General features: G+C 39.3%; 1 protein-coding gene across 1 annotated transcript in view; it reads left to right on the plus strand.

Moving 5' to 3' along the window:
- MAN2A1 (mannosidase alpha class 2A member 1) overlaps positions 1-16976 on the plus strand; it is a 234149-nt gene that overhangs the window by 87426 nt on the left and 129747 nt on the right. The window contains exons 8-9 of the mRNA XM_090038361.1: positions 3813-3990; positions 7766-7968. Of these exons, the coding sequence (XP_089894487.1) occupies positions 3813-3990; positions 7766-7968 (381 nt within the window). The remainder of the gene's footprint in view (positions 1-3812; positions 3991-7765; positions 7969-16976) is intronic.

Genomic DNA, 16976 nt, shown 5'->3' on the forward strand with positions numbered 1-16976 from the left:
ATTAGAGCTGTTTGTGTATATGCTGTGGTATACAGCAGAAGAAAAAAATAGAAAAACAGGAAGGTTACGTTTAGGTTAAATGTCCAGAAACCACATTTGAAAGAACTTTTTTGGCCCTTTGTTTTAGGGAGCCAGGACGGAAAGATGTGTGGGCTTCAGAATTGAGGTGAAAGTATATTTTAGTCTCTAGCAGATCTGATGTGTAGGTCTTGCCCCATGTATTTTTCAGTATATAGTTAGTCTACTCTCAAAGTAAAGATTAGGAATAACTTTGTGAGAGGAATTTCAGAGTTTTTCTCTCTCAAGGTTATGAGAGGAAGAACAGTTGGCTAGCTCCTTGCCTACATATTCACTGTTTAAGGGCAATCCTGTTTCACTGTGCTTGAGTCTCTGAAAAAATGCTAATGTGAAGTTGAAGACAGGTATTCTTCCTCCATGCTTTTGTTTGTGGATCAGTCATAAAACTATGAAGACTAATTCTATAAGTAGTTCTTATTGTTATGGTATCTAACTGATAGGATACTTGTTTCCAGAGGTTTTGTTTTTTTCTCTTCATGGGAGAACCTTACAAACCTTAATTTTAACGTGGCTAACATCTCACCAGTGGTATTGATTTGTAGACAAGACAGTTCAGCACTATGAATTATAAAATGGGCTTCTGGCAAGAAGTGATGTTCCTGAGTGAGATGAACTATCCTCAGTAGAGTACACAAAATACCCTTCAACCAGGGTTTAAAACTTCCTTTAAATGAAATTATTACTTAGAATAACTTTACTGTTAAATGCTGTTTAGATGGGTAAAAAGAAAACCTGATTTAATAAGCTTAAGTTTGTAAGGATTTTAGATATAGCAGGGAGTTGTTTAAATTCTTGGAGAAACTTTCATTTAATGTAGTTCACTTTTAAATTTTTAAAATTTTGTTTGGTTTTCAAACTGCTAATCCTTTTTAAAAATTGTATATACTGCAACATCATTAAGAACATACATCTAAGTAGCTTGGGATTCTTTTTAAACAAAATAGATACTCAAAATCTTTAGTCACTACTTGCAAGTAAAGTATATGGATAAACAAACGTGGCATGGATTTAAAAGGGGAGTGGGAGCTGGCTGTTCAGAACTGCTTAGCTGTTGTTCTGCTCTAGGAGTTTTCTGTACAAGAGCCTGTAGTGATAGAAGTGTAGCAGAGTTGCTCCAACTTTAACTATGCTTCAATCAGGGTCAAAGTTGGTGGCCATTTTTGCTCACTTGCATACTACAGGATCATGAACACAACACTGTTACAGCATTAACAGTTGCTTCATGCTCCAAAGCAGCAACTTCCCCTTCCCTTTTGAAGGTGTTTCAGACGTATGTTTGTCCATAGCCGAAGTAAGGTTATTTCAGGTTTGATCATGGTCCTCCCAGTGGCACCTTAATTATGCAAGTGGGGTGTTGAAAAGAGATTAATGGTAACCATAAGTATTTTGCAAGATTTAGGGAAATTGTTACAAACATTTTCACCCTGTCACACATCAAGTCTGTTAATCAGTTCTTTAATATATTACTGTCTTGGGATGGTCTGGAATACTATACATCTCTTCTCCTCCAACCTTCTGAATAAAACACTTCTTGGGGAAGGCAGAATAAAGAAGCAAAGACTTTTCCAGAATCATAGGTAAATGATGGCTGCATAGAATAGGGGCATAGTCCATTTGCCAGTGTCACTCACCCTCCCCTTGCACAGTGAAATGCTAGAGATGTAACTTTTTTACAGCTGCTGCTTATTTGACAGTCAAAGCTGCTGCTAGTTCAGCTGAGGGTGTGAGAGAGCAGTCCCCTCTAGACAGTACAGGTAAAGGTGTGATAGGATCTGATGCATGATCCAAACAATTGTGCGTCCTGCCACGTCTCATGTACATGGCAGGAAGTGTGATTGTGAGATCGCAAATTAGATCCTATCACACCTCACTGCTGGTGCAGGGGGAGACTGTGATCACCATCCCAGGCACTTCCTGCACTGGCATGTAGCAATCTCCCATGGCTGGGAACTCCTTCAGCTGACCATCTCCCAGCCATGGGGTGCCTCTGGGTCACATGGCCCCCCTTGCTGGGAGCTCCAGTCTGCTGATGGGACTCCCAGCCACAGGGTCCCTCAGCTATGTGTTCAATTAACAGTATGATAAGGAGCCACAAAGTGGAATAACTTTGTAGATTACTTCTTCTTTATCACACCATTAATTGATTGAATCTGTGGCTGGTTGACTACTCAAGGCACGATTAATTGGTTAATCATATCTTAACTGTAACTTGTATATGGGGCCTCAGTTATGCCTCTAGTTTTGGCTGTGCAGCTAGGGGAGGGTGAATGATCTCTACCAGTGCTCCATATGGCCTGGGGGTGGAGAGACAGACCCAGCCACCATTCTGGCCTTCCCAGTCCTCCATTCCAGCATGGAAATCAGTCTCCTTGTTTAAGACACACCACCCAATTTTAGATGGCTAATTTCTTTGGGAAAGGTCTATATGGTATGAGAGTAAATAGAGTATATTATTACTCTATTATTAATAGAGTATATTATGAGAGTAATCAAGTATATTACTCTATTTACTGCAAGCAAATAAATATAATAGGTGGTTACCAAGGGTAGAATTACCCATGGCAAATTAACATTTTCTTTGCTTGATGAGAGTACTAAATTTTTTTAAATCAGTTGTGGTAGATCTCATCTGTCTCAGCTTCACCAATGTTTTTGATATGTCATACAGAGCTTAAGATGATGGTAATTAGTAAAGAAAATGAAAGGTGTGTTGGGAATGAGCTGAAGGAGAAACAATAATCGATCGTGTTGTTTTGTAGAGGTATCAGGCTGGAGGGAAGTTATTAGTATAGAGTTCCAAAAGAATTTGTCTTCAGGCCAGTATTTGATTTGTCATTCATTATGGCTCAAAAAATAGTGTGTTGATGAAATACCATATTTTCTCACATATAACCCATGCCTTTCTCGCAAAACTAGCTAATAAAAATTGGAGTACACATTGTATATGCGAAAAAGGGATTGGCACAGGTCTGGAAGCCTGTTGTGAGGGAGTGCTATATCTCTTTACCCTTCCTGAAATTCAACAGCATTGATTTAATGAACAAGGGATGGATTACTCTAGATATAACCAGTCACTGCTCTTCCTCCAAAGTATTCACTTTTGTTGGAGACAGGATACTGGACTGGATGGACTATTGGCCTGACTTAGCATGGCACTTCTTATATGCTTATGGAGTGCTGTGTACAATTTTGGCCACCATTTGTTGAAGAAAGATGAATTCAAACAGGATCAGGCAAAGGAAAGGGCAGCTATTAGGATACTTGGGAATGGCTAGCTTGTAACTAGAAGAGAGTTTTGCACGTTTAGTTAGAGCAAAATGAAAGTTCAGTGAGAATGATTGCACTTTATAAATGCATCAGAGATGACAAAACGTAGGAAGGGGAAAGAACTATTTAAGGACAATGTTGGCACAAGAACAAATGAGTATAAACTATCCATGAATAAATTTAAGATGGAATTTAGAAGAACGCTCTTAATCAGCTAAGCAGTGAGGTCGTGAAGCAGCCTTACAGTGTGAGTAGTGGGAGGAAAAAAACTGCTGCTTTTAAAATAGAACTTGTTGTCTTTGTGGAAAACGTTTTGTAGATCTGGTTGCCTGTTCTTAAGTGAATAAGCAGAACTTTTCAAGGCTTTAGGGTCCTCTTTGGAACACACTGCATAATTTAGGATATCATTGCTATCTTGTCAAGTGATAATTATTCTGTATTCTAAAATTATTTCTTTTCCCTCCAAGGGCTTGGATGATTTTAGATCAATACAGAAAGAAGTCAAAGCTTTTTCGTACGAAAGTTCTCTTGGCTCCGTTAGGGGATGATTTTCGCTACACAGAGAGCTCAGAATGGGATCAGCAGTACCAGAATTATCAGAAGATTTTTGATTATATGAACTCTCATCCTGATTTACATGTTAAGGTAAAAAGCAGTGATTTTTTTTTTTTTTTAAATGATATATTGAAATGTATGATATATTGAAACTAAGACTTCCTTATAGACTATTCCCAGAAACCATTAGCACTAACTTTAAGTTGCTCCTTTTTTACATGATGACAAATTTTGATGGACTGAGATTTTGTTTTTGTATCACAGAGAAAGATAGCTAAATACTCCTGTTGTTCAGTTGAAAGACTTGATGAATAAGAAAGGTACTACTGATTTTTGTTGTTGCTGTTGTCATTTGACATCATAGTTTTTATTTTATTTTACATTGGGTTAAGTATAGATGAGGGCTGGTTCCCCTAATGCCCCTTCCCTTAAGGCTTTACATTTTTCTACATCTAGCAAGAAATAATAATAATAGCTGATGTGGTTTACTTGAAAAATAGTCTTTAATTTTTCAGAGGCTCCTTTAATACTGCTATTATTGTGGAAGGTTTATAGTTCTTATCTCCTGTCATCGTCTGATGTACAGCCTTCCATTTCTCTCATTAAGCTGCTTTTGAGCACTAATTGCCTTATTTAACACGTCTCAAACTGCCTTCCCTCATACTAAGTGCATTATCATAAAGGTATGTAGCACAAAATATCTTGGATGCAATCATTTTAAAATTTTGGTGTGCTTTCCTTTATCAGTTCATTGAATGTCTTTATAGTTTGTCAAATAAAGGTGCGTATAGTTTAACATTGTAAAGACTATTTATAGATTTAAAAGACTTTAGGTTCTTTTTGCTTTCCTTCAGCCATTAATAATTTTGGCGGTTTTTTTTATTCTCACAGATAAGTGAGAAGAACAAAATATAAATGTGTATTTCACTTTCTATAAGCAGTCATTTCCTTTCAAAGAGTAAATATGCTAGCACTATACTCAGGTGAGAGCACATGCTCAGATAAACATTAATTCATTCACGCTGACATTTCTTCCTGAGTGAGCACCATAATAATCATATTGAACTAGGTGTCACTGGTACATTCATATTCAGCAGAAAGAAGTCTTGTGGACTTTTTTCTGTTTTGAATATTTACTCATTTATGCGTTAAGGCTTGATCTGTTTGCATGCTGAATTCAGTAATAGTTCCCTGCTGCTTTCAGAGCTGCAGAATCAAGCATATGCCGGGTTCTTGGAATTAACAGTGAATTTTGAAATAAGAATATTTTAGTTTTAAGATTGTTAACATGGTTATAAAGTTATACTATTTGGTAAATGAGAAAGGAAGCTATATCTAACTTAGATACAGCTTAGATATTAGAACTACTTTTAGGATTGTATTTTTTTAAATAATAATACATTTCAATTGACAAATAACTTTTAAGGTCTTGAAAAAGTTTTATTTGTTACTGGGTGTGTGTCGCAGAGCACTTAGGTGCCCTGCGCCTGAGAATAGGGATGGCTCAAGAAAGGCCCCTAGTGGTGAGAAGGGGGAGGCGCAGCTGCCAGTTACCAGGGCAGCACAGGTGTTGGTTGCTGGGGCAACTGGCGAAACCCCATGACAGGAAGGGGCAGGACTTAGCCCTTCTTAAACCCAGGCAGGAGGCTAGGGTGGCAGTTCCTCCTCTGGCAGCCAAGGAGTGAGGAGCTCAGCCCGTGCGGAGAGAAGGCCAAGGTTTGGCTGCACGAGTCCGCAGGTTGCTGCCATGAGCTGGAGTATTTTTGCCTGATAGGGATTAACTGGTGTCTGACCAGATGGTTTAGCTTTATGTTATAGCCCGGCGGCTTTGTGTTTTGTGTTTACTGTTTAACCAGAGGACCGGGTGAGGCTATTAGGGGTTGGAGGAGGCCTCATAGGGACTCTCCAGTAGTGTGGGGTTCCTGGTGCCGGAGAAGGTGCAGTGTTTTGCGGGGTGCATTGACCTAGCCCCAAGAGAGCAAGAGAGAGGGGGCAGAGGAGCCCTGAGAGTGCAGAGGTGCGGCAAGGAGCCTTGAGAGTGCAGAGGAGAGTGCAGAGGGGCGGCAAGGAGCCCCGGGGGCAAAAGGAGGGCTGAGACATAACAGGGCCAGAGTCAGATTACACCAGCACCATCTGTGAGGCTTGGCTGCGGTGTAGGGGAGGAAAAGGAGCCGCAGATAGTGCCCCCTGTCATCAGGGCGCATAGAAATGGGCAGCCTCCCACTAATTACAGCAATCTATTAATTAAATAAGATCAAGGCGTGGCAGGAGAGTAAGCAGGCGGTTGGCCCATTACAGGAGGGCGGAGCCATACCTGGAGAGGCTCCAATAGTGGCACTCCTGTCACAGTGTGTCAACACAAAACACTTTACTGTGCAGTAAACTAATCTGCACAGTAAAGTGTCATCATCTACATGTGCACACATTTACTGTACAGCAAATTAGTCTACTGTGCAGTTAGCTACTACCTGTAAATTCAGGTAGTAAATACTGTGCAGTAGTGCATGTATAGACACTGACCTGAAACTAATTTGGTCCCAGTTAGCCCCAACGCTGGGGTGTCACAGGGGATGGAGAACTCCCCAAGTCCTGGCACTACTCAGCTCCTGGCTCCCCACAAAAGCTGGGAGCTAATCAGTGCTGGGACCGGGTAGCTTTCTGTGTTGCCCCCCATCTCGGTGCTGTTCAACTCCTGGTTCCCTACAGGAGCTGGCAAGCCAAGCAGTGCTGAGACGGGGAGCTAGCCAGGAACTGTCCTGTTTCTGGGGAAAAGGAGATAGCTTATGTCTCTGTGTTCTCACAAACTCTCTCCACTTACATCCACAATGATTTTCTTGCTACATGATTATGAGAGCTGATATAGCATAGTCTCCTTTCCTCAGCCACGCTCCCCTATCCTTGCATCGGAGAGATTCCATGACTTGTTTTTGAATTATGCTGTAAAAGGGGAAAACCCTTTTATATTGTTTATATGGACATAGTTTTGAAATGGAATCAAGTAAACTTTGTTTTCCTATATGAAGAGCATGAGAAAATGAACTAACTACTTAGTGTGAAATAAAAGGGAGCAAGGATTTACTGCATTAGAGGCCTGTCTCATGGTACCTCCCTGTATGCGTAGTCTTACTCTGTGGTTTACTAGTAGTTTTCAATTCCCACGTGGTTTACTAGTAGTTTTCACGTCCCATGCGATGAGAGTGTGCATATAGACAGCTACCAGGGAACAGCTGACTTAAAGTAGGTTTTCACTTCGAAAACAGACATGTTTTGATTTTTATTGTTGGATTTGATTATTTTGATATATCAAAGACTTTATGTTGTGACATAATAAAATTAATGCATGTGAAAATAAAGAATTGAGGAAGAACTGCATTGTTATTTCATTAGAAGAGGGAAAATGTATAAAGTTTTCCAGATACCTTCAGAAAATGGATTACTAATGTCCAATAGAGGTTAGAGAAAAGGACAGTGTTTAGGACATTTTTCCCACAGTTGAAACCAAAGTTTGCTTAGACCTTTGTTACTTGCTCTAAAGAGAGAAAGGTAAAGCTTACTACTTTTTTTTAAACCTGTTAGGAATTAAACTACAGGTACTTTACAGGAGTGTCTTTATATTTGGCAACAAAACAGCTTGCATCTTGTGTGTTAGAAAATTATTTTTGATGAGTTAAATGTCAGTCAAGACATCAGGGGAAATTTTATGTACTTTAAAATAGACCAATAATTCTATTATGATCTGGCTTGCAGAAAGCATACTTTGAAAGTACCTGTTAAATCCAACATGTCCTTATCCTTTAGGACTGCATTAATAAACCAAGGAAATGGAAATCTGTTAGTCACATAAGTTGTTCTGATTTTGTTTCAGGCCCAATTTGGAACTTTATCAGATTATTTTGAGGCTTTGCGTAAAGCAGGTAATTTGGATGAGAAGAGCAGCAATTCAGTTTTTCCTGTTTTGAGTGGGGACTTCTTCACATATGCAGACAGAGATTATCATTACTGGAGTGGCTACTTTACATCGCGACCCTTCTACAAACGACTAGATCGAGTTCTGGAATCCTACTTAAGGTAAGTGTAGGCATCTAGTTCTGCTTTGTTTTAAAAATTGCTAACTTAGAAAATATATTTTAAGATAAACTCTGAAGTTTATTTTTATTATACTATGGTTGAGATTCATATATTGCAGTAGGAAAAACATAACTGGTCTCCAAAATTTTTGGATATTAGCATGACAATTTACTCTGCTTGCTTCAGAATGGGTTTAAAATACTGTTGAAAGTAACTGGTCACTTGGGATACCAGCCAGTGTGTGCATGTGACCCTTGCTGGATTGCTATTACCATTTTTTGGTCACTGTTGGTTTGAGCTTGTTTTTGCAAGGAGGAAGTGGGCACAGAAAAAAGGATAAATGAAAACTGGAGGAGCAGAAGTAGGCAAGAGAAAGGAAATCCATTCGATGATGAATAGGAGACAGAACTATGAAGGTTGAGGCACATGGGGATTGAGGACAGGTAAAGAATGGAGTAGCTAGGAAAAAGAAAAAACTTGGGAAAACAAAGCAGTAGGAAAGTGAGGAAGACTTTACTCAGACAATACTGAAGAAGGGAATAAGAGAGAAAAGCGGGGTGGGAGGGAGGAGGGTCATGGCCCTGAAAGAGAGATTTTTAAGGAAGTTGAGAGAAGTGGTGGAAGAGGGGGCAAGTAAAAAGAGGAGCTGAGGGAAAAGTGGACAGAAGTACATTATAGAAAGGGTAGCATGGGAGGAGGGGTAATTTTGTGTTAAAACCCCATATACGTCATTAACTTCCTTGTTCATTTTAAAAAGTGCTTCATATGCTTTTATTTTTAAAACTGTTTTATAGTCATCTTGTACCATACTATTATTGCTTTTGGTTCTGTTTCTATTACCTGACTCTGCTACTCTTATTTTGCTGTGGGTGAATCTTTTACAGACAGTGGTTTTTAGGACAGTCTTTTTTACTGCTAATGTTTTCAGCACATGCTAATGAAATGGGCAAAGCTACAAGAAAAGGACTGAGATTACATATAGGTAACATTTTATCCAGAGCAGCCTTGCAGCATGAAAGTGTGGCTGCTGAGCAAGGTGGTTATACCTCATTCTTTAGAGGTAGGGGTTATTTTTTCCATGCAAAGCTGGATGAGTGGCTTTTCTGATGCAAGTCCCAACTGGGAGGTAGTTCAAGGTCCATTTTGGAGCTCCCTGTGTACTTTGTTTTTCTTGGATCAAATTCATATAATTATACAACTAAGGTTCCCTCTCCACGTTACAGGTATTGCACAGTTAACTGGTTAATTATGCTATTATGTTAAGAGCAGGTACAGGTGTAAAGTAGCTGTTACACCATAAAACACTCCAACCAGCTGTAAAGTTAAACCTCAAAACTATGAACTAACTAAAATGCTGGTTGTTATCAAGCTTTAATTTGCATGTGGAGTAGGATCTCCCATGCAGCTGAGAGCGACATCAGCTCATGGGGTTTCCAGGCACAGGAGTGTACCATTCCCACCATGAAACCCCTAGGCCTGGGGAATAGTGGCAGCTGTGATCCCCATCCTCAAGCCTGGGGCATCATGGTTGCCACAGTCCCCCAGCTCTGGGGTTGCGTAGGGTGCCCCTATGGGCTGCGAGTGCTTGTTTCTCGTTATTGCACTGACATTAAGGCACTCTGGGATCCAAAGCACAATTTCACAATCATGCATTCTGCCATGTGCGTGTGGTATGGCAGGAGGTGCACTTGTGGATTGCACGTTAGATCCCATTGTGCCTCTACCTGCACATGTAGAGGGGGCCACACTGTAACAAACATAATCTGATTGGCTCATTTTGATTCTCTTTGTCTGTCTGGGAACCAGCATAAACCAGTTCTTTGGTGATCTTGGAAGTTGTCAATTAAGCAAAATTTATGTTCTTGTGAAAATGAAAAGAGCATTTCTTATTTTTTTCCTACTCTGTCTGGAATGTCTCCTTATCACTTTTCTGCTTTCCTTCCCTTCATGGTCACACTAACAAAGCTACCTTCTGCTGTATAGTTATCTCTAAAGCTTCTAAAACTTTGGTTAAAAATATTTACCATAAGCTCATAGGTGCAGTACGGCAACACAGAACCAATGCATACTTTCATACTTCACTAATTATTATGAATACACCTGAGGCTACAGGGTGCATATATGTGCTTTATATCCAATGTTGGTTGTTTGTCGTTAATCTATTAACAAATCCTAAATTGAAATTTTTTTGGAAGTTTGTTTTCCGTTATGTCTTCCTTGTTTAACATAAATTGTGGATTTATCTAGCTAAGCAAATTGTAATGTTAATTACTTTAAAACACTGATGAACATTTCATGTGTAGCACCTGTTAAGTTCAAATTGTACTCATTCAAAATGAATTTTGTGCCTTCTGCCTTAGCCTTACTCTTGCAGCTTTGTTTATGACCTTAAATGTTGCCAGTGCCGGCAACACAGTGCAATAAGCTATTGTAACAGCTTACCTAGAAACATGATATGCTGGAGGGTAGGTCTAGGATTCAGAGTGACCTAGAAAAATTGGAGGATTGAGTCAAAAGGAATCTCATGAGGTTCAACAAGGACAAGTGCAAAGCCCTGGACTTAAGATGGAATAATCCTATGCACCAGAACTGGCTAGGGGCTGACTGGCTGGGCAGCAGCTCTGCAGAAAAGGAGCTGGGGGTTACTGTGGCCAGTAAGCGGAAGATGAGCCAGCAGCGCACCCTTGTTGCCAAGAAGGCTAATGACATACTGGGCTGAATTGGTAGGTATGCTGTCAGTAGGTCGAGGGAAGTGATTCTTTTCCTCTATTCAGCAGTGGTGAAGCTTCATCTGGAGTACTGTGTTCAGTTTTGGGCCCCCCCAGTACAAGAAGGATGTGGACAAATTGGAGAGAGGGCAACAAAAATGGTGAGGGGGCTGGGGAACATGACTTGTGAGGAAAGACTGAGGGAACTGGACTTCATTAATCTAGAAAAGAAAAGACTGAGAGGGGACTTTATAGCAGCTTTCAACTACCTGAACTGGGGTTTGAAACAGGATGGATCTAGACTGTTCTCAGTGGTGGCAGATGACAGAACAAGGAACAATGGTCTCAAATTGCAACAAGGGAAGTTTCTCACTAGGAGGGTAATAAAGCACTGGAACAAGTTATCCAGAGAGGTGGTGGAAGCTCCATCATTGGAGGCTTTCAAAACCCAGCTAGACAAAACTTGGGCTGGGATGATCTAGTTTGGGATGGTCCTGCTTGGAGCAGGGGTTGGACTAGATGACCTCCTAGGGTCCCCTTCAACCCTAACTTTCTATGATTCTATGATGGAACTGTTTATTACTTGGAGTCCTTAAATCCAACAGTAAATATCATTCAGAAAGGTGAGCAATGACTGAAATAGAAGTTATAGATTAAACGCACCACTTGGTAGTTGAAGTTCTATGGCATGTGTTACACAGTTGGTCAAACTAGAAGGATCATAAAGACCTCTATACAGTCTATAAAATGCATCCTTTTTTTGTCCTGTACCCTGTATTTGTACACTGACAAGCAGATGTCATTCATACTAGGTTTTTTGAAAGCAAGAAAATAAGATCCATGTTGGATCCCTTGTACTGAATATTTAGAAATGTAGACAAATTTGTTAGGCTTATGAAATCACATTTAACTCTGTGACACCCCTATTGGTACGGGTCAGAAAGCAATCTATAAAATTAACTGGAGACCAGATGGCATGCTTTTTTGAAGGCCAGGCAGAAAGAATATAAGCCCTCAGTGTTATGACAGTTACACGATGATGATACAGAACTTCTAATCATAGATGAGAGATTGTCATTGCCTGGACCTGGCATTCCTTGGGAAAGGTCAGAGGCAGGGAAGACTAGTTAATCAAACACTGACATTTCATCTGTGGGATTGAGACACCTAAAGCATGGCTTACTAACATGCTCTTGGTGTGCCCTTTGGCTCAAATGATGACTAATGGGAGCATAAGGGTCCCTGTAAAGTACCTGTGTAGACAGCCTGGCTCATCAGTTTGATGTCTTGTCAGCATTATTGTGCTTCATTTCATAATCTCTTCATTTCTGCCATATTCGACTGAACAAGGTACTTCAGAACATGAGGTATCAGACAGGATACCATTGTCTTCCTGCCTAAACAAGTCTATTTCCCCAACTTTATTGAATCCCAACTATGTGGGACTCATTTCTTCCCTCTTCCTCCTGCTGTCACTTTTCTCTCTAAGTTGGATTTCATCAATATTTGAGAGAAAACTGGCAAAACATGACATGACCTTCCCCTCTGTTCAGCCTGGCATCCTTTTCCTTTGTGGTTCTTTTTGCATTTGTCACAGACACAAGTTTCTTATCTGCTCTCATCCCCTATACTTTACTGTGTGATATGATACTGTGAATCTCCATGATATTGTAGTGATTTAAGTTTTATGATACTTAGGTATATGATACCTTTTCCGTATTTGGTGTCAGTTCTTCTCAAGTCTTGTTGTCCTTAACATGTTCTTGCATAGTCCTCTTTTGTTTCATCATCCAAGGGAAGTGTGGACCTTCTGTAGTGGGCTCAGGGGAAGAGCCAAGTATCTGGAGAAGAAAAGATGAAACAAGCTATTTGGCAATCCACTGCATTTTAGGGGGCTTCCCAGGGACAGGTACTGCAGAAAGTATGCACTAGCAAGGTCCAGTAAGGAAGATGTAATAAAAATCTCCTCCTAGTAGCAAAGTCTGAAATAGGGGTCTTCCCCCCCCACCCCAGGAAAAAGTTAATGGTAAGCTCTTTTGCTTTATTGAGAAATGTTTGTGGTTTCACCTCAATATAAGCAAAGTGGGAAATATTTGTCTTAAGGAATTCAGTGTGTGACTTCAGCAGTTCCAGTATAGAAACTTTAAGAACAGTCAAGTTAGGGAAGATTTGAACCAATTTTTTGTCTTCATCTTTATGTAAACCAACAGGAGAGAAGAAGCTTGGAATTTATATAGGATGAGGAGTAAGGGTTTTGAGCATGGTGAAGGTGGCCTTGCTTCCCTGCTCTTCAGTATTACAGCAGTGGTGCTTATCCTGTGGCCCACAGTCCAGATTTGGCCCATGGAGTTGTCACTTGGCTTGTGGGTCCCCTCACTGGTTTGGAATTTGGTGGTAGAGGAGACGTGGCAGCATTAAATGCTGCTCCCCTGTTGCCAGACTTCATTACCCATGGGCAGCTGTGCAGACCAGATGATGTAGGCCCCGCATGCTAGATCAGGGCAGTGTATGAGGCTGGTTCCAGCCCATGGGCCAGCCCTGTGCCTGCATCTGGCATATGGAAGTGGATAGGTTGAGCACCTCTGTACTATAGTAACTTTTTTATATTTTAGGTGTTCCTAAGAATTTGGTGTTGAGGAGAAAAATCAGTTTCTGCTTTAAACCGCAGTAAACTGTCAAATTCTAGAAATAAATACTTACCAAGTAAGTTTTGAATCATAGATTCCTATCTGGGTAAACAGGAAAATTAGGAATACTTTTTAAAATGGGATAATCAGTAGGTGGTTGCACTTTCTCCGCATAACACTTTTTAGTATAGAAATCTTTTCAGCTTTTTTATGAACCTGTTTAAACCTACTTTAATAGCTTTAGGGTTTGTAAACAGGAGTCTGTGATTTCTTATGGGGAGATGCCTAGAGACAGGGAGGTGTACCCATCATACTTTAATATGATCACTGTTTCAGAACTGGCCAAGTTCAATTGCAGTTCTATATAAATTATGCTCAGTTAAGTCTTGCTAATGATTGTTTCCTAATATTGGTCAGCATTTCACAGCACCTTAACCTGGCATGGCCTGTAGAAATGAACATCTGGATAGGACATGAATAAAATGGCTTTGCTTCTATTGGCAGTCTCAAATGCATCGTTTCTTAACTTTCCAGTATTTGGTTTTCTAACTTAATACTTGTAGCTTAATTCCTAAAATGCAATTTAAATGAGACTTTGTTTAAAAAATGTATAGACTGTAGTTAATATACTGAGGCCAAGTTTTAAAAAATCTTAGTTGGCATTCCTTGACAATGTACATATACTGCATTGTTCTGATTATATTTACCCCGAAAAGAAACCATGCTCTATTTATGCATGGGTCAGCCTATAATCATGCCCCTACGGTCTTTATTTTTATGCGTGCACACGTTTTTAGTGCATTTTTAATGGTAGTATATTCGTGCATTTAAGCCTTTGATTCTGTTAGATTTTATAATGGCAGCAGTTCAAGGTCTTAATCTGTAGTCACTGACTTATAATCAGGGAAAAAGCTGCTTTTCTTAAAATTGAACCTGAAAATGTGGCAGCTACTTAAGATTTGAATGGTACAGTAATTTAAAGTTTAGAAAATAATATATTTAAAAAGATTCACAAAAACATCACTTAATATTTAAAATGGCTTCAAATGATTACTGTAATATTCTAAAAATTTTGTAATCAGTAAATGTTTGGAGGTCATTTCTGACAGACAGATACTTTGGAATAACTTGATTGTACATGATGAAATAATGAATCTGAGCCATTTGAACTTTTAAATGAGTTTATGGTTGAAAATTGAACTGGTTGTCACTGTCAGAAATGTGGTGTCTAGATTTTAAATATTTTCTTAAAAAAAAGCTTGATAAGCAGCTTCTATCAAATTTACAAGAGTTAGCAGTGGAAAAAATTTCTGGGCCTCCAGTTTAATGAATAGAAAGTGCTAGAAAAATATTACTTTCGCACTTTCAAAACAAAATAATAATTTGACATTTATGAAATCAAGAAAATACATTCATCTTGAGGTTTTTATGCTAGTAATCTTACTTAACAGTAACACACATAATATGACGCATTGATAAAGCTAATGGTAACTGGAAGTCTCTCTTCATTGTCTGTCATCAGGACAAGAACTTTCTAATAAAGATTGTTCTGTTGGTATTTGTATGATTTTTCTAGCATGCTCTTACATATTTTTTGATGTTGTACTACAGTTACAAATGCCAAAAAATCAAGTTCTTATATTGTTTCTTAATTATGAAAACTTTTGATTAATTTTCAATGCCCGCAACATAATAAATGAATATCCTGAGTATTAAGAATAAAAAAGTCAATGACATATTTAGATAAGTACAGCTTATACCCCTGTATATGTTTTTGTTATATTGCTTTTGTATATATTTTTGCTTTGGTTATGTGTTTATAGAGAAAATATAATAAAGGGAAAATATTTTTAAAAGATAGGCAGAGGAAAGGTTTTTTACATTAATTTTTTGTTTGTTAATACTATATAGCCTTAGTTTATAATATCCTTTTTCTCTCCGAGTGCTTTTCTGAGTCCCGTATTTTTTCCATCTGCCAGGGAGCTCCAAGAATCTCCTTTTTCCTTTTTATTTTTAGATTCTTATAAAATCACCTTATAAAACCATTTTAAATTTTTCTTGTATCACCTTTGTTTATTCCATTAATTAGTAAATGTTATGAATCACTTCAATGTTCCTTTCTTGGTAGCACCCTCCTTTATCTTCACAATACAGAATAGTCTTTTCTATACATAATATTTTACTTAAAATTGACTTTTCAAAGAGTTGCTAAATTTACCCAGAAAAAAAATCATGCAGATGAAGATAAGTAAACCTTTGGTTCATTATAATTCTGAATGAAACCAGAGTATGTCACTAATAGTGCTCCTAGAATGACAATTCTTCATTCTTCATTAGTCTCTGTGAATGAATACAAAGTGAACAAAGTGTGTGTGTGTATATATGTGTGTGTGTGTGTGCGTGTGTATGTATATATGTGTGTGTGTGTGTGTGTGTGTGTATATATATATATATATAAAAAAATACATTTGTTGGCAGTTTTAATGTGTTTTGTCACAACTGTCAGAGGCCAGGTTAAGCCCCCAAGATAAAGTAGTAAAAAATATTATACCCCCCCTTTTGTTTTTCTGATATTTTTCCTGCATATTGAAACTAGAGGAATTGTTTAGAGTTCTTTTTTTTCCGGTTTTTCGTGTTACAAAAAACTGCTTTTCTAATGCTATAAAATTTTGGGTGGGATATATGAACAGTCCCATGGTTCTGTGCAGGCAGTGTGAAATGTAGAATGGGTAGACCATAATCCAGTTCTTCCTCGCTCCCTATGGCCTTAAGATGAAAAGACCCAGAGTTCATGTACTTTTCTGAAATCCTTTGTGAAATAAATTTTCACACGTTTTGTTTGGTTTACCTGCACCCAGAGATAATCTGAACAGAGTGCGGGGCCCAGGGCAAATTGGCCTGTGCGGGGCCCTGCCTCCGGACGCAAGGAAGCCGGTGGCAGATTTGGTGGGGTGGGGAGGGGAGTGGTGCTGAGCAGCCAGACGTGAAGCTGGTGGTAGCACAGAGTTGTTGCAGTTGCTCTGCCCAGCTCTGTGGGGCCCCCCAAAGCGTGGGGCCCGGGGTGGCAGCATGGCATCGCTGGAGCTGTTGTGCCTGGCTCTCTGAGGCCCTCCCCAAAGTGCAGGGCCTGGAGCGGTTGCCCTGATTTGCCCCCCCCCTCCCCCCCCCCCCCCCCAGGTCGGCCCTGCCTGCACCTTTTTGATGCATTTAATATCTTATTGGGAAATATTTTCATAGTTTTTTTTAGTCCTATGTTTCCTTTAATATCTTAAATTACATGGTTTGAATATTGCCCTCCTTGTAAGAGTGTCAATTCCTATTAATGAAGTAAAAATTAGATAGGTTTTCTGTTGAGGGAAATATATCCCTAGTTTAAAACAATTGTATGTAAATCTATTTTAAAGAGAACATCAAAAGCAAGAGGGATTTGGCTTAAACTATTACTGCCAGAGTGCTGTATATGGCCTCCCCAAGAGCTAGGTGTGACTGACCCCCATGAAAAGACAGCTGTTGCGTCTAGAGTGTTCTTCTGTGTTTGGGTTTCATTCATTCCTTAGGATTCTGTGTTCCAAGATTTTGGATTTAAGAGTCTCTAATAAGGCTACTTCTGTAAGACCTGTACAGGGGGAGAAGTCAATGTAGGTTTATCTATAAATTTTCCCAAGACTTAGAG

The sequence above is a fragment of the Crocodylus siamensis genome, chromosome 3 (genome assembly GCF_052110815.1).
Source record: "Crocodylus siamensis isolate JL-2025a chromosome 3, ASM5211081v1, whole genome shotgun sequence".
NCBI classification, from domain to species: domain Eukaryota; kingdom Metazoa; phylum Chordata; order Crocodylia; family Crocodylidae; genus Crocodylus; species Crocodylus siamensis.